At 42.4% G+C, this 16,900-nt stretch overlaps 3 protein-coding genes across 6 annotated transcripts in view; 1 reads left to right on the top strand and 2 right to left on the bottom strand.

Moving 5' to 3' along the window:
• stag3 (STAG3 cohesin complex component) overlaps positions 1–12,473 on the bottom strand; it is a 54,441-nt gene extending 41,968 nt beyond the window's left edge. The window contains exons 1-16 of one of the 4 annotated variants that reach the window (XM_026225709.1): positions 12,310–12,472; positions 11,388–11,433; positions 9,607–9,635; positions 9,433–9,526; positions 8,444–8,605; positions 8,276–8,372; positions 8,126–8,202; positions 5,684–5,888; positions 5,443–5,594; positions 4,825–5,022; positions 4,616–4,714; positions 3,504–3,583; positions 3,176–3,283; positions 2,995–3,079; positions 2,510–2,612; positions 2,297–2,397 (exon numbers count right to left, since the gene is read on the bottom strand). In XM_026225709.1, coding sequence (XP_026081494.1) covers positions 2,297–2,397; positions 2,510–2,612; positions 2,995–3,079; positions 3,176–3,283; positions 3,504–3,583; positions 4,616–4,714; positions 4,825–5,022; positions 5,443–5,594; positions 5,684–5,888; positions 8,126–8,202; positions 8,276–8,372; positions 8,444–8,605; positions 9,433–9,526; positions 9,607–9,629 — 1,584 coding nt within the window. In that variant the 5' untranslated portion in view covers positions 9,630–9,635; positions 11,388–11,433; positions 12,310–12,472. Of the gene's footprint in view, positions 1–2,296; positions 2,398–2,509; positions 2,613–2,994; positions 3,080–3,175; positions 3,284–3,503; positions 3,584–4,615; positions 4,715–4,824; positions 5,023–5,442; positions 5,595–5,683; positions 5,889–8,125; positions 8,203–8,275; positions 8,373–8,443; positions 8,606–9,432; positions 9,527–9,606; positions 9,636–11,387; positions 11,434–12,309 lie in introns of all 4 variants that reach the window. The other 3 variants (XM_026225711.1, XM_026225708.1, XM_026225710.1) reach the window with 3 other exon arrangements.
• A 1,004-nt stretch (positions 12,474–13,477) lies between these two features.
• On the top strand, positions 13,478–15,553 carry LOC113058086 (leucine-rich repeat extensin-like protein 3). The gene is made up of 5 exons (XM_026225773.1): positions 13,478–13,863; positions 13,993–14,045; positions 14,175–14,219; positions 14,367–14,518; positions 14,808–15,553. The coding sequence occupies exons 2-5, from the start codon at positions 14,003–14,005 to the stop codon at positions 15,480–15,482; spliced, it is 915 nt and encodes a 304-aa protein (XP_026081558.1). The 5' UTR covers positions 13,478–13,863; positions 13,993–14,002; the 3' UTR covers positions 15,483–15,553.
• A 296-nt stretch (positions 15,554–15,849) lies between these two features.
• The window catches only part of LOC113058084 (COP9 signalosome complex subunit 6-like), a 5,075-nt gene continuing 4,024 nt past the window's right edge, over positions 15,850–16,900 (bottom strand). Inside the window, exons 9-10 of the mRNA XM_026225771.1 lie at positions 16,806–16,900; positions 15,850–16,634 (exon numbers count right to left, since the gene is read on the bottom strand). The exon at positions 16,806–16,900 is cut by the window's right edge and continues 6 nt beyond it. Coding sequence (XP_026081556.1) covers positions 16,494–16,634; positions 16,806–16,900 — 236 coding nt within the window. The 3' untranslated portion in view covers positions 15,850–16,493. The remainder of the gene's footprint in view (positions 16,635–16,805) is intronic.

Here is a 16,900-nt window from a genome sequence, read left to right as displayed (position 1 = left end):
TGTACACTTGTCTGTGTCAGCCGTGCCACAAAGATAAGTGTTTATAATTATTACAATCTGCAACTAGACGGATGTACTGTTACTTCCTCTACAGTCAGAAATCTGGGTGTTATATTAGACAGCAATTTGTCTTTTGAAAATCATATTTCCAATGTTACAAAAACTGCATTCTTCCATCTTAGAAACATTGCCAAGCTATGAAACATGTTATCTGTTTCTGATGCAGAAAAGCTAGTTCATGCATTCATGACCTCTAGACTGGACTATTGTAATGCACTTCTAGGTGGTTGTCCTGCTTCTTCAATAAACAAGCTACAGGTCGTCCAAAATACAGCAGCTAGAGTCCTCACCAGGTCAAGAAAATATGATCATATTACCCCAATTTTACAGTCTCTGCACTGGCTACCTATTAAATTCCGCATCAGTTACAAATTATCATTACTTACCTATAAGGCCCTAAATGGTTTAGCTCCTGCGTACCTAACTAGCCTTCTACCACGATACAACCCATCACGCACCCTAAGGTCACAAAACACTGGACTTTTGGTAGTTCCTAGGATAGCAAAGTCCACTAAAGGAGGTAGAGCTTTCTCACATTTGGCTCCCAAACTCTGGAATAGCCTTCCTGATAATGTTCGAGGTTCAGACACACTCTCTCTGTTTAAATCTAGATTAAAAACACATCTCTTTCGCCAAGCATTCGAATAATGTATCTCTTAAATTGTGAGTGTAGTTGCCTCTGATCAAAGGTGCATTTTTATTCATTAGCTTGGGTTAAACTGATTTAACTCTGTTGGATCAGCAGCTATGCTAATGATGTCTCTATGTGTTTCTCTGTTTCTGCTGGATCTTCATCCCGTGGTAACTAGGATTTACACAAGCTCCAGTCTGGATCCAGAACACCTGAGAAGAGATGATGCTGACCCTCAGAGGACCTCAGATGATGCTAACCCTGAATCAACAAACAGAACTAACAAATATTGCTACAAGTGTGACTGAATCATATAATAACTTAGTTAATAATATTGATAGTTCATCGTCTAGCTGACTACGTCTTGTATTATTATTTTTATTTTTTCTAAAATCCTGTCAAATGTGCACAAACTACTAGCTACTACTAAATATTGTAGAAACATAATTTTCCGTAAAGTTGCTTTGTAACGATTTGTTTTGTAAAAAGCGCTATACAAATAAACTTGAATTGAATTGAATTGTTTTATGTTTATTTACGCTTTGGTTTGAAAGAGAACAGTGCATCGACACAGAAGAGCAAACACCATCTGTATACAGATCAGATTCGCCAAAGTGACGCTACGCTGATGTGGAGAGACACAGAGGAGAGGAATTGTTGAATAGAGTCGTTATTTTTGTTTTCTTCGTGTACAAAAAGTACTCTCCTTGAAAGAGAGAGAGAGGGGGATTGTGTGGATTAGGCTAACGTACCTCTCTGTGTCTCTAAACAGCACTGTTACATCACTAGTGAGAAATGTGATGTGTAGTCTTTAAGCTGCGACACTATTCTCACTGATAACATCGTCAGGGCAGCGCTGACAACTGCTCTCTGTGCAAACTGCGCGACCGTTATTACATCAACAATACAAAGCGATGGAAGTGTAACGCGGTCAGGAGAGCTGCCTGGAAATACATTCGCTGTGCATTTCCCAGAAAATAATTGCACACATCAGAACGTTCCTCAGCCAATCAGATTCAAGCATTGAACGATCCCTTAGTATAACTGAATATAAATGCAATAAGTTTCTTAGAATTATAGGATACAGAAATGACAGAATGTGTGTTTCTACAGAGCTGTACTCTTACCTGAGAGCACTGAGCTTGTGCTTTATCATCTCTATGATTTAAAACAAGCAATTTAAACCTTCTTTCTGCTTTGAAAGGACAACCCATATTAGTTATTTTGCACATAATGTATAACACAGAACACAGACATAATTACTGCATTTGTTTTCCTAGCGCTGAGTTCACACACTTGTTTGGAGGACAGCATTGGACAGGCTATGCAATAACACCCAATAAGAGCTTAACCCAATAAAAAAAAGTCTAATCAATTAATTATTTAATCTAGAAAGTTGCAGCCCTACATCAATGTCCTGTTGAATTGTGGGTTAGCAAGCTCACAGCTAAAGCTAAACAAAGTGACAGCCAATCAGAATCCATCCTGCTATAACGAGCTGGAGAATTTAAAGAGGCAGACGCAGGTGATGCGCTTAGAACAAACAGACGATATCAGTCGTAGGTGTGGACGCTAATATCGTTATCTTTAGTTAGTCAGTCTCACCTTCCTCTGCACTCGAGAGCTGGGGGGCGTGGCCTCAGACGCCTGTCTCACTGCACACATCATGATGTCAATCAGAGCGCTCTCCAGCTCGTCCTCCACACCTACAACACACACACACACACACACACACACACACACACACACACACACACACACACCTGTGTCTGCATAAAGCACTCAGAGAATCACAAGACTGATTGGACACACACTCACCACTCTCCTGCAGCAGTAGTGATGTCATCAGTTCCCAGTCTTTTAGCTCCTCCCCCGCAACATCCCACAGACTATCGACTAGATATGCCGCGTGTTCATGATACTGACACACACACACACACACCACAGCTCCGGTCACAGTTCATCTTGCTAAAACATTGATGCACACCTGGGACATCAGGATTTATGAAGCAAACACGAAACAGTTCTTATTCATACACCAACAATATTTGTGCTCATACTCCAGAAATTAAGATAAATGTTTATTTAAAGGGTCATGAAACCCCAGACAACTTTTTCTGAGATCTTAGTAGAGGTGTTTGTGTTGCACATCATAGAAGACAATGTTAGCATCCGATAATTTGAACTGTTGGAGAAAACTGGTTAGCACAAAATGTGTTTACGCTCACTGCAACAGTACAACGATCATGTGATCTAAGAGAAGACAGAAGCATGTGGGCAATGCATGATGGGATGTGGTTTACCTCACTCTCAATAAAGAAATGTGCCAGCAACCGGAGGACAGAAACACTGCGTTTGTCTGAGCGCTCGTCCAACACACTGCACAGCCTGCACACACACACACACACACACACACAACACGTGACACTTCTGATGGTTTGTGAGGAGATGATGATGATGATGTCATGATGAAGCTGAACATACGTGAGGTACAGGAATCGTCCGGCTGCGCAGGCGAGACCACGGTGTGTGGCAAAAACCAGCGGATACACAGCAGCACACTCCTCCTCACTCAGGCCTTCATCTGTCTGCCTGCACACACACACACACACACACGCACACGCGCACACACGCACACAAGCAACACGCACACACACACACACACACACACACACACACGCACACACACGCACACACACACACACACACACGCACACACACACACGATGTTTTCACACTCACAGCAGGTCGACATCACTTTGTTAAATGTGAACACACATCTAAAGCAGCTAATTAATGAACAGAATCTCACTGTTTAATGAGCAGTAACAGCTTCACCGTTTCCACTGCCACGTCTGAGTCTTTATCCAGAATCATGCACAGAATCCGTTCCTGAGCAGAGAAACACACATTTAAAGACCAGCGGCTGAAACATGAATATACCCCAAATAAACCATGAATTACTACAATTATACAGCACTTCTCATTCAGGGTTAGAAAACAGGGATGAGCCACGGGTCTGAGAGCGCTTCAGTCTGACACGGTTTGATCTCATACATCCATCTGAGTATAAAGGGTTAGTTTCCCTGTCAGTGGGGGGCGATATAGCTTCAAAATTACATCACAATATTTCAAGTTCTTTCGGACAGTTCAATTCAATAAACCGGTTGAAGAAAATGGTTCACCGGTTCTTTTGCGCTCGACGTAATGGCGTCATTTGCGATGATTGCCCTTGATTCAACCCTTTGGTTTACCTGCACCCATAACACTAGCACAGAATCAGTTCGGTTCAGACGCTCTGTGTGTCGGTCTGCTTCACGCTAAATCACACATGCGCAGTATCATCGGCTCCTCGGTTCACGAATCAGACGCATCTGAACGAGTCAGTCTATTGTTCGCTATCTGCCTCGGCTCGGTGTTCATCACAGCAGTTCAGTCAGTGTACTGTGTGAGTGCATGCATTACTCCGGGATATTGGTTTGTTTGAACTCAGAGGGAGTGTCAGCCACATTAAAAAAAGTGAACATCTTAATCATTTGTGGATTAATGCTTATTGGAAATTTAAACCGTTGACCGTTTAAAACGATTCAGTTCGATTTGATGAGCTGAATGATTCGTTCGTGAACTGGATATCCAGACTGTTTTGATTTGAACTCTCTCTCACAACAGACACGGAAGAGAAGACAATGCTGAATACAGTCAGTTTTTGCTATTTTTGGACCAAAATGTATTTTCGATGCTTCAACAAATTCTAACTGACCCTCTGATGTCACATGGACTACTCTGATGATGTTTTTATTACCTTTCTGGACATGGACAGTAAACAGTACACACAGCTTCAATGGAGGGACTGAGAGCTCTCGGACTAAATCTAAAATATCCTAAACTGTGTTCCAATGACATAATCTGTGTGTTTGTGTTCACCTTAAAGCGGCTGGTAAAGAGCTCTAACCGGCTGATGAAATCCTTCTCCACGTACAGTTTCTGCAAAGTCAACACACACTGCAGTCGCACGGCAGCTTGCTGAAAGACACACACACACACACACACACACACACATTTATCAGTGCAGAATGGTTTGTATATGGGTCTGATCATCAGAGCAGCACGGAGTGTTTTTAGGCTAATCACACCTTGTCGTGCAGCATCCAGCCCACGTATTTGAGGTGCTCGTCATTGAAGAAAGAGGCGGGGTTTTCTCTGAGCCACACCCCCATCTCCTCCATGCAGATGGCACGGATTTCAGGAACTCTGTCCCGATACCGATGAATGAAAACACCCTTAAAGATCCCGTTCATTAGAGAGCGCAGGTCCTCCTGATGCTCCAGCAGCTGCCACACACACACACACACACTAAGCCTTGAGTCACGTCATATTTATTTCTACAGCGCTTTACATGATACAGATTCAAAGCAGCTTCACAGTAATAAACAGCAAAATAACAATCAAGGAAGCAAAACACACACAGATGATGAACTGCTTCGTGATGGCAGTGACACACAGCAGATAAAAGTAATTCAGTTTGGCACTACACCAAAATGTAAAAAATCTAAACCTTTACAGTCTTACACTTTAATTAACTATTATAAAACAAATTGATTCAACTTTATCAGCATACATACAGTATATTCACATAAAGCCCTGTGTCTAACCAAAGGGGTTTAAAAAGACACTTAATATTCAGTGATATTGATTCGACGGCACTGACATTATCAGACAAGAGTGTGTGTGTGTGTGTGTGTGTGTTTAACCTCTCTGTAAGAGCTCTCCAGTTCTTCTATTCGGTCTATGGCTCTGTGTTCAACTGGCTTGTTCTTCTCCAGCTCACAGCGTCTCCGGGTCATCAGCGCTTGAGCGGTCACCTCCGCAGCGACGGACACTATGGACGACATCAGCCGCATGGCTGCGCACACACACAGAGGACGGTACACTTTAAACCAGTGTAACTGACTAACGGAGCATCTCCTCGTGCGCTGCCGGACTGAGACTCACTGATGAGCGTGCTGGTGTGTCTGAAGGCTCGGACCTGAGAGTCGGCCAGACCCGTGAGCAGAGCGATGAACGACGAGAAGAGGAAATCATCGTACAGCAGACTGTTACGACAGCCACGAACCAGCAGAGACACAAACTCACACACACCTTCACGAAAGTGCCTCCACTGAGAGCCGACCGACACCAGCGGATAACTGACAGAGTCCTGCAGAAACACAGAGGAGTGTGTGTGTGTGTGTGTGTGTGTCTCCAGAAACAGCTCAGAACAACAGCAGTCCAATCACCTGCCAGCTCCAGGTTAATCAATATAAACAAGAAATAAATCCTATATATTTATATGTAAATTAGGGCTGGGCAATTAATTGAAATAAAATTGTGATTTGATTGAGGCGATTGGGCATATGCTCCAGGTTCACACTCTCTGTCTGTGATGTGTAGCCTCTTTCTTTCGAGTCCATGTTAACGGATCAGAACGTTCACACTGCACGCAGTAAAAAGATGAGAACAGAAAAGGTTATAAATAGAAAGGAGTGAAGAGATTGAATGTCTTGCGCGTGAGCACAGATAGAGTTGTGAGTGCACAGGACACAGGTTGAGCGAGAGGAGACACGTTGTAAGGGAGTGTGTATCTGAGTCTTATACAGTCTCTGATCTGAGCACGCGTGTCTGTTAACAGAGCAAAGGAAGTCTGCGTGTGAGTGATAGATTCGTTCGTGCATGATTTTAATGTGTTACAGTAACGCGCTCTCGTTGCTGCTTCTGAACCGCGTACACATAACTCACTGTATACACGCTGCAGACGGAGTATGTGTGAACCATGGGCAATAAATATATTGGGCAAAACTTATAACACCTGAGGCTCCGCTACAGTGAGCTCAATGACCAATGCATGGCAAAACAATACAAATCCCTGAACACATTTGTTTTGTGTGACATTTTGTGTGACATCTTTACTAAGTGATTATTTTGACTTATGTCTGTTTTAGAGACGTTACAACTTTTTGATAAAGCTCTCATTGGTTTTCTTTTGGAAATATGTTTCAAATTTATACTGAATGCATTTATGACTGTAAAGCATGTCTGGGTGTGTCAAAATCCTGATTAAAATCAAAATCGCAAAATTGATTAACAAAACGTGATATATATTTTTTTGTCCATATCGCACAGCCCTAATATAAATCCTTTTCTTTTTTTTCTTTCCTTTTTTTCCCCGCAGCAGCACGAATTATGTGCCCAGCTACATCTGATTTAAATCTTATGCTAATGAACAGTGAGCGGTGGTTTCAGACATTACAGTGCTTCACTCGCACTGACTCTTATTCTGTCTGAAAGAATGAAAAGACCGAGCTGAAGGTGAAGCGATTTGACCAATCAGATGAAAGCAGCGTTTCAGCTCCGCCCACAAGTGCGAATGAAATAGCGAAGCCATAATCTGAAATGATCAAGATGTACACGGACCAACTGTCTTGACCATGTTCTCTCACTTGAATCCTCTTTAGTCTTGAGTCTCCTGACCTTCTGTAAGCCCCGCCTTGTTCACGAGTGATTGACATGGTGCGAGGGGGCAGAGACGTGATCGGCTCGGAATGCATTTTCAGTGTGCACTTTGAATTTTGCTACAATCATTGTGGGACACTGAATGAAAATGCAATCGTAAGTGTCTTGACTGTGAGTGTTAATGCAATTAAGAAAAATAGCATTTGAATGATAATTTTGCCACGGTTTTGCTTGAACATCTTATACATATCTAATCATTTTCATTTTGCAACTTATAAAGCGTTAAAATAAGATGAAAATGATGTAATTTAATTTTCATTTTCATTTTGCACCAAATGCAAAATGCATCGTCATTTTACATAATACATTCCAAATTGAACATTGCTGCCCATATGCTTCCACACACATGATGCAATCTGTTAAAAGCGGTTCCTGCATACAGAAGATCCATAAAGTCACAAAGATTAAAGACTCAAACCCAAAGAGATATTTTTTATAAACACGATACAATGGCAAGCGGAAAAATCGGTTGAATTAAGATATATTTGTTTGAACCAGAACTGATTCAGAAGAAGAGGAGGTAGAGAGAAGTTTAGGGGGGCGATGTATCAGAATGCTCATTTGTTTTATCGCAGACAGATCTTGTAATATATGTAATGTAATTAGCCCTTGGCTTCACGAAGTTATCAAACAGCTAACATAAAAAAACTTTTAATTTCAACCAAACTCAATCCCAACATCCATCATGTGAAATCCCTCATTGATTTCCTTTGAAATGACTTAGAAATGCAGATCTTTTCACTCCCATCTACACTCAAGCCATTGCCCTGTTCAGTAACTCTGCTCCTAATGTTCTAGAGCAGCAGGAAATGTGAGCGCACCTTTACAGGGAAAGCTATACGACTGGGGTCAAAAACAGAAATGTGATGTGTTGACTCCCCTGACCTCGTTAAACTCTGTAGTCAGGTGACTAATTATATCAGCGTTCTGCAGGCGGCTGAACATCTCTCTGGTGACGACACCTGAAACACAACACAACTCATTTGTTTCAGAAACACACATGATATCTTTAGGTCTGTGTCTGATCTGTGTCACCTTTACAGCCACTGCACTGAACCACAAAGTTGATGAGCTCCAGAATCCCCGCCTCTCGATCTCTTCTGTACTCCTCCAGCCAATCATCTATCACCGTCTAAGAGAGAGCCAATCAGAGGACTGAGCATATGAAATCCCCCCCGATCATCAGCATCGGTGGTCTCTCACCAGCAGTGCACTGCGGCCGGACCGCACCGCTTCATACAGATGACAGGCAGTGATGCGCCCCTCCGTCTGAGCACCGTGGGACCCGAGGCCCCGAGACTCCTCCGGTGTCTGTGATTGGCTGGAGCCGCTGACTGACAGATGACGAACCCTCTTAGGAGACTCCAAAGGAAAGGAGAAACGGTTAAAACACACATTTGTACTGTGTGTGTGTGTGTGTGTGAGATTGTGACTGTGTGTGTGAGAGTGTGTGTGTGTGTGTGTGTGTATGTGTGTGAGTGAGTGAGAATGAGTGTGTGTGTGTGTGTGTGTGTGTGTGTGAGAATGAGTGTGTTTGTGTGTGAGAGTGAGTGTGTGTGTGCGCGTGCGTGCATGTGTGTGTGTGTGTGAGAGTGAGTGTGTGTGAGTGTAAGTGTGTGTCGCTGTGTAAGTGTGTGTGTGTGTGTGTGAGCGTGTCTGTGTGTGAGAGTGTGTGTGTGTAAGTGTGTGTGTGTGTGTGAGAGAGGGAGAGTGAGTGTAAGTGTGTGTGTGAGTATAAGTGTGTGTGTATGTTTGTGTGTGTGTGTGTGTGTGTGTGTGTGTGTGTATGTTTGTGTGTGTGTGTGTGTGTGTGTGTGAGATTGTGACTGTGTGTGTGTGTGTATGTGTGTGAGTGAGTGAGAATGAGTGTGTGTGTGTGTGTGTGTGTGTGTGTGAGAATGAGTGTGTTTGTGTGTGAGAGTGAGTGTGTGTGTGCGCGTGCGTGCATGTGTGTGTGTGTGTGTGTGAGAGTGAGTGTGTGTGAGTGTAAGTGTGTGTCGCTGTGTAAGTGTGTGTGTGTGTGTGTGAGCGTGTCTGTGTGTGAGAGTGTGTGTGTGTAAGTGTGTGTGTGTGTGTGAGAGAGGGAGAGTGAGTGTAAGTGTGTGTGTGAGTATAAGTGTGTGTGTATGTTTGTGTGTGTGTGTGTGTGTGTGTGTGTGTGTATGTTTGTGTGTGTGTGTGTGTGTACTCACTGCAGCTCCCTGAGTCGAGTTGAGTTTTCTCTTAGAGGTTGTGAGATGGAACTCAAAGTCACTTCCGGTGAGAGAGACGTCCTCATCCTCTGAACTGCATCACAGACACACACAGGTGTTCAGGAGGACAATGACATCATTAGCGTGTTAGTATCTGTGCGGTCACTAGTTTACCTGTACGCTGCGGACTCATCCATGCTGTTCTGCAGATCAACACATACACAACAGAGTTATTGATCAATCCATCAGCAGACAGACAGATACAAATCTGCACTGAAGTGACCGGCAGATTCAACACTGATAAATGCAGCGCTCTTTGCTCACTTTCTCTATATAAGCCATTCACAATTTGTGTGTGTGTTTGTTTGTTTGTGAGTGTGTATGGGTGACAAACCTATACCTTGAATTTTCAGTCATTAAAAAATTTCCTTGAATAAAAGGTATAATTTTATAACACAACAACAGTTTATTAAATAATTACATGTTCTGAGTCATTTATTGTATATTTATATATTTTCTTCAATTAACCCCCTTCCTCTGGTACACAAGTGTGTATCACTGTTGTGCTGATGATACTCAGCTCTATATTTCTTATATATTTTCTTAAATCTTAATTCATAGTCGATATAAAAAACTGGATGACGAGTAATTTCTTACTGCTAAATTCTGAAAAAAACAGAGGTGTTAATTATAGGACCTAAAAACTGCTTGTAATAACCTAGAACACTGTCTAAGACTTGATGGGTGCTCTGTCAATTCTTCGTCATCAGTTAGGAACCTAGGTGTGCTACTTGATCGCAATCTTTCCTTAGAAAGACACGTTTCTAGCATTTGTAAAACTGCATTTTTCCATCTCAAAAATATATCTAAATTACGGCCTATGCTCTCAATGTCAAATGCAGAAATGTTAATCCATGCATTTATGACTTCAAGGTTAGATTATTGAAATGCTTTATTGGGTGGTTGTTCTGCACGCTTATTAAACAAATTACAGATCCAGTCTGTGTCCAGATCAGAGGGTCACTGCAGTCACCCGGATCCAGTACGTATCCAGACCAGATGGTGGATCAGCTCCTAGAAAGGACCTCTACTGCCCTGAAAGACAGCGGAGACCAGGACAACTAGAGCCCCAGATACAGATCCCCTGTAAAGACCTTGTCTCAGAGGAGCACCAGAACAAGACCACAGGAAACAGATGATTCTTCTGCACAATCTGACTTTGCTGCAGTCTGGAATTGAACTACTGGTTTCGTCTGGTCAGAGGAGAACTGACCCCAACTGAGCCTGGTTTCTCCCAAGGTTTTTTTCTCCATTCTGTCACCGATGGAGTTTCGGTTCCTTGCCGCTGTCGCCTCTGGCTTGCTTAGTTGGGGTCACTTCATCTACAGCGATATCATTGACTTGATTGCAAATAAATGCACAGACACTATTTAAACTGAACAGAGATGACATCACTGAATTCAATGATGAACTGCCTTTAACTATCATTTTGCATTATTGACACACCGTTTTCCTAATGAATGTTGTTCAGTGCTTTGACGCAATGTATTTTGTTTAAATCGCTATATAAAGGTGACTTGACTTGACTATTGTGTTATTGGCATTATAAATGTTTAAAACTTGTATTGTTTCTAAAATCTTGTATGTTGTCACATTTTTACACAAAATTAGATGTTATAAGCTACAGTCTAATTAGAAGTAAGTATTTTTCCATGAGCAGTTATTTATATTAACAAAATGTGGTCACTAATGTGGTCTTCATGAAAGACGACAAAATATAATTGCTAAACTTAATTTGGAAAATCGGCGTTTTTCAAAAAGACCCTCTTTATCTGCATTATAGCGATGAAAAAATACCGCGATTCCAATATCAAGGGCAGTAATCGACTGTTGTTTTTGTCATTAAACACAAACGCTTTATAAATAATCTACTAAAAAACTCTCACAGCTCTTACCAATGATGACTGTGTGTTCCCAGCCGAAGCTCCGTCATCTCCAGCTCTGTTAGGATTAATTACGTTAAGTGCGTCACTTAATGCGTCACTACGTAACGTTAACCAAACTTAACTCTGCACATATTCTGATTCGAAAAATGACGCGAATCGTTCAAAAGAAAAAGGAAGTTTAAAAGAAATTCGACATGTAAACACTCGCCTTGGATTTGTGTAACTCCTCTGCCCTGCACATTCTGTTGGGAAAAACCCACAATCAGATTAATTCGAATTAAAATTCTTGCTAGAATAAGGTAAATGTAGAGTTGGATGCAGGAGCTGAACTTGATGTATGGAGCATGTGTAAGCAATTAATTCAAGATAAATGAGGAAAAAGGAAAATGCGTTATTCTTTACTCGAGAGCTGTCAGTTGGTCACGTGGGAGAGTCTGAGATTTAAGCGCACTTTTCCTAACCGCTTTTGTGAGCCGCTTAACGTTAACGTTATAGACTAGAAAAAATAAATATGGGAAAGAAATTCAGATCCAAGGCCGCTGAGAAAATCGGCTGAATGTTGACAGAAATAACTGGTCGTAAGTTTCATAGTTAGCCTGAATTAATAAGTACATTAGTTCGGTTTTGTGTTGGCCGCATTCTCAACCGTTAGTTAAACGTTAACTCTGTCAATAAACTTTAGCGCTAAGAACTGCTCTAGCATTAAACCAATGCAATCGTAAAATAACTGAAGAAAACCGCGCACACATGATGGTTAGGACCAAAAAACCTTCTTCACTCCAGGAAAAAGGATAAAATCATATTATTTATAATATAAATTAAATCGGATGCTAAATCCACACGAGAAAAACCGTCTTTTACCTCAGAGAATTGGAACCTGTTTGGGTAAATTTCTTTTAAAACTCGATCATCAGTCTGAAGAAAAACTCACCTCAGAATCAGTTAATGGCCAACTTCGGTGTATTTCCAGTTATCGATCAGGCAGATTTCCAATTATTGATCAGGTGTATTTCCAGTTATTGATCACTAGCAGACGCGGTGTGAAAAATACTGATGTGTGTCGATTGAGCGCGAAAACACTCACTGGTTACCAGTCAAAGTGAAGATGCCAGTTTTCTGGAAGATGATTGGCTGTTGTCTCGGGTGGTCTGAACGGTGATTGGTTCAGGTCCGAACAGAGTGATGCCTGATTGGATGAGTGATACTATTAGGGAACCACAGCAACCGTGTTTATGCGGTCCTTAATTAATTCTGTACGTTGTTGAATGTTGGCAAAGTTTCTCCAATTAACGTAGTTTTTCGAATTGTTTTAATCTATATTAATTTAACGGTACTTAAAAATGCATGGTTCAGCTGTGTTGTGCATGTCAGATCTTCTTCTCTACACATATTACAGGTCACTAACAGATGTTATTTGATTTTAATAAAGTAAATGTCGAAATTAATATTTTCAGGGTTAGCTTATACCAAATCTAATTAACTAAAGTAAAAAAAGAAAAGAAAATTAAACCTTATTGTAAACGGTGACTGGCAGTAACTACAGTAATATTACTTTCAGCAGTAACTAGTAGTGTAACGAATAACTAATAAGATTTTACTAATAATATTACAGTCACCATCCATAAAACAGCTTGTAGGAGCTAATATTAATATTTTCCCTGAACACCGGATACAAATTCCTGAAGTAAGGATAAAACATTTGGGCTCTCTCAGTAGACCCATTTTGAAATAGTTTAATTATTGAAATAATTCCCCTTCAGGGTGTGAAAGTGAACATAAAGTCTTCATACTAAGTGAAATAAAAAATCTAACCCCTTCCTGACCATTGAATAATAATAACTGTGTTAAAACCATAGACTGCATAAAAACAAGTAAAAAAAGATTAATATGTGTGTTGCTATGATATTAACATTTTGAGCAATTTTCCCTCTACGAGTCTTTTTAATGGACACATCGATATTAATAAATTTTCAGCATTAGCCCATGCTTTAATTTCTTCAGAATTTTTCATTTCTCTTCTCCACACCTTAATAAACATAAGGAGAGCATCAGATTCAGGAGTTTCTCTTCAGAAGTGTGTGTTTTCTCTTCAGAAGTGTGTGTGTGAGCAGGTGAAGACGTGTTCGAGACTTTTCCTCAGGATGAAAATAAAAGCGATAATAGGGGAAGGGAGTTTCGGGAATGTGTCGCGTCTGCAGAACAGTTTTATTAGCAGCTTTTAAAGATTCAGCGGGGCGGAAAACATCTGTTTTCAACTAAACCGACAATAATCCGGCGACAGGCGCTCACACGCGACCGAACTGATGAAGGACGGAAGATTCAAACCTGAAACTCTCGACGGTGTGGTCCACTGCAGCAGTGGGCGTGGCTTTCCTCGGATCTGACCAATAGTGAGGCTGAACTCGAGTGATTGACAGAAGAGCGGCGGAGCACGAGTATAAGATGACCTGTGCGCGCTCAGCGACGGAGAGGCATCACTGGAGAGGTGAGTGAAACTCTGTCACTTTTAATGCTTACTCTGCTTCAGGAACACTTAGAGAGGGGTTTAGTAGCCTTCATGACTGTTTGTCTTGTTCTGTGGTATGGTATGTTCAGATTCAGTATATGTCTGCAGGTCAGAGGTCATGATGTCTGCAGTGAGACTGTTGTTCCTTCTGCTGCTGCCATGTGAGCTTTCATTCACCTTCATGTGCTGTGTATTTCTTAGCAGTATAAGCAATTGTGTAAACTTTGTAAAATGTGTCATCTTTATTATATATACATTGTGCTACAAAATGTTTTTGTTTTTTACTTAAGGTATGCTTGAGGCAAAATCCCTGTTGAATATCCTCAAACAGGAAGGTGAACATCTCCGTACTCACTGAAAAGATCTAATATTAGTTTATGTCTTGAAATGAAGAAAATTCCCCTGGCTTTCATCTCTCAGAGCTTGTGTGTGTGTGTGTGTGTGTGTGTGTGTGTGTGTGTGTGTGTGTGTGTGTGTCTTAGATGGTGCTTCAGTCAGTATCGACTCCAACAAGGCGAATGAATTCCTGTCCAGCTCTCGCCCGAGACGCAGCGCCGATCCTCGCTGGCACAGGCAAAGTCCAGACTTCCAGGCGTATTACAGATACTACAGCAGCATCGGACACACGGAGGGCGTAAGTGATAGCAGATCCTCACATACCCTCACAGATCCTCACAGATCTTCACAGAACCTCACAGATCCTCACAGATCCTAAGACCTTCACAGATCCTCACAGTCCTTCACAGATCCTCACAGATCTTCACAGACCCTCACAGATCCTCACATATCCTCACAAACCTTCACAGATCCTCACAGATCTTCACAGATCCTTACAGATCCTCACATATCCTCACAAACCTTCACAGACCCTCACTGCCTTTATCTGGTGTATGTGACTCTGCTCTGCTCTTGTCCTCCCGCAGCTGTACGAGGTCGACAGGATCCGCATGCTGTACCAGCAGATGAGACACCTGGAGCAGGTCTACGGCCCCAACGCCTCGTACTACCAGAGCAAACTAGGGGTTCCTCACCTGCCTCCGCTTCCCAAATGTGACCCTGCCAAAGACAAGAGCTGCAAGCCAGCTCCGCCCCCAGCCCCGCCCCCAGCTGCAGTCAAAGCCCCCGTGACTCCGCCCATCACTCAGGCTGATGTTATCTATCTGTGCAACAGTAAAGACCCCCAGTGCAAGCCACACATCGTGTACATGCCGAGCGGAGCCGTGCCGGTGCTGTGTGACCCGCGCTATCACCCCACCTGCAAGCTGGAAGGCCCCACCCCCTCTCCCGCCCCCTCCAAGAAATACGATCCGGCCCCGCCCCCTCCACCGGCCCCCATCGTCTTCAAGGGAATGGAGTACGACTGCGACCCTTACTGGGACCCTGACTGCCTGATCGACCGGCCGCCGCGGCCCATGAAGGGTAAAGCCCCCCCGCCGCCGCCCGAGACAGACGAGGACACGCCGGAGCCGCTGGGGGGCGTCAGTAAGAAATATCCACAACCGTATTACGGCCACCTTTATCCCTACAACTACGGCTCTGAGCTCTACGACCCGCTCCGACACCAGTACCCCGCGGCAGAGACGCCAGACAGCGCATAGAGCTTCTGAATTCATTGTGATTCATTATGATTGATGTTAAGAAAGTTGAATAAAATATGGAGTAGTTTTCACCCTGTGAGTCTGTCCTGAATCCTGAGGCTACAGGAAACAGATGCTTGTGAACGCACCTCCTGCTGGGAGCGTCTCCGCTCGCGCACTTAAAGCTGCAGGTTTGAGCCTCGTTAGTTTGAGCGTCACATCTGTTAGCGTTTAAAGTTCTGCAGCGTGAGCATTAATAACCCACACACACACAGCCTGGGTTTGGTGTAAACTATTAAAATAGGGTCATAAAGCTCTAGGATGCATGCATGAGCAGATCGTGCAAGAATCTCTTTTCAACTATTATTAAAATAAAGACTTCTGTTTTGAACTTACTGAACCACTTTATTAAAAAGCATCGTTTCTGAATTACATTCACCTGGGAAATAGTTAACAGATATCATGTTTTAATGAATAATTTGGAAGTTTATCTTAAAATTCTAATTTCCAGAAGTAGTTAGAGCTGTGGAGTGTCTTACAGGGAGGTCAAGGGTTAATGCTCTCGTCTCATACAGCAGCCACGGAGCGCTACATATTACTCTTTTTTGAAGTATCATCCAGTTATTTTTTTAATGGCCAATAAATCACTTTTACACTGAAAAACAACAGGTACATATAAAAAAATAAAAATAAGCATAAACAAATTATGAACATGTTTGTTCCTTCAGATGATCTGTGTGAGTAAAGATGTGATTTTATTTCAACCTCTTGAAAAATTTCTCAGAAAAAAATGAATACTTAACCCGATAAGAAAACTGTATTCTGTAGGGTTGTTTCATAAAGGAAGTCGAAATGATAGTTTCACAGTAATAAACAGGAATCAGTAAATTATAAAGCGCTATAGAAATAAACCTGACTCAGTTACAGGAGGGTTGTGTGTGATATCTGTACATGCAACAGTAAAGTTAACCAAAGACATCACGTTCCTTGTATTTACAGCGATGACGGTCAGAAAGATAAGACTGAGGTGTTTCAGAAGAACAGGCCCCTCATGCGCCGGCCGATGCCCTGCCTGTCGTACAGAACGTTGAACTTGTTGATGAACTGGTTCATGCTGTTGCAGGTTTTGGTGATGGTCCCCAGATACGCCATCAGACCCACGTCATTACATTGCTGCAGGACGAGAGAACTCGTGTGAAACGGTTCACATCAGCACAAACACTTCAGTCGCTGTGTGAACGTGCTTCAGATCAAGAGTCAGTAATCTAACCCTTATTCAGAACTAAAACATTGTTCTGGCTCCTAAACACTGACAGAAGAGCAGCACAGAGCAGAAACACTCACGTCATAGAAGTCTGTCTTGAACTTGAGCGTGTTGAGAACCGGCAGACGGTGACAGAGAGCGTTCGCCTCCCGCAGGATCTCATGATTGAACGGGA

Source organism: Carassius auratus, chromosome 39, assembly GCF_003368295.1.
Source record: "Carassius auratus strain Wakin chromosome 39, ASM336829v1, whole genome shotgun sequence".
NCBI lineage: Eukaryota > Metazoa > Chordata > Actinopteri > Cypriniformes > Cyprinidae > Carassius > Carassius auratus.
Note: the sequence above shows the minus strand (reverse complement) of the source record. Positions and strands in the feature narration are given on the sequence as shown.

Excerpts from the sequence above, each read along its gene's own strand:
- LOC113058086 (XM_026225773.1), top strand. The coding sequence starts at position 14,003 with ATGATGTCTGCAGTGAGACTGTTGTTCCTTCTGCTGCTGCCAT. Across the intron at positions 14,220-14,366 it reads GAATATCCTCAAACAGGAAG|ATGGTGCTTCAGTCAGTATC; the intron begins GTGAACATCTCC and ends TGTGTGTCTTAG. Across the intron at positions 14,519-14,807 it reads GCATCGGACACACGGAGGGC|CTGTACGAGGTCGACAGGAT; the intron begins GTAAGTGATAGC and ends GTCCTCCCGCAG.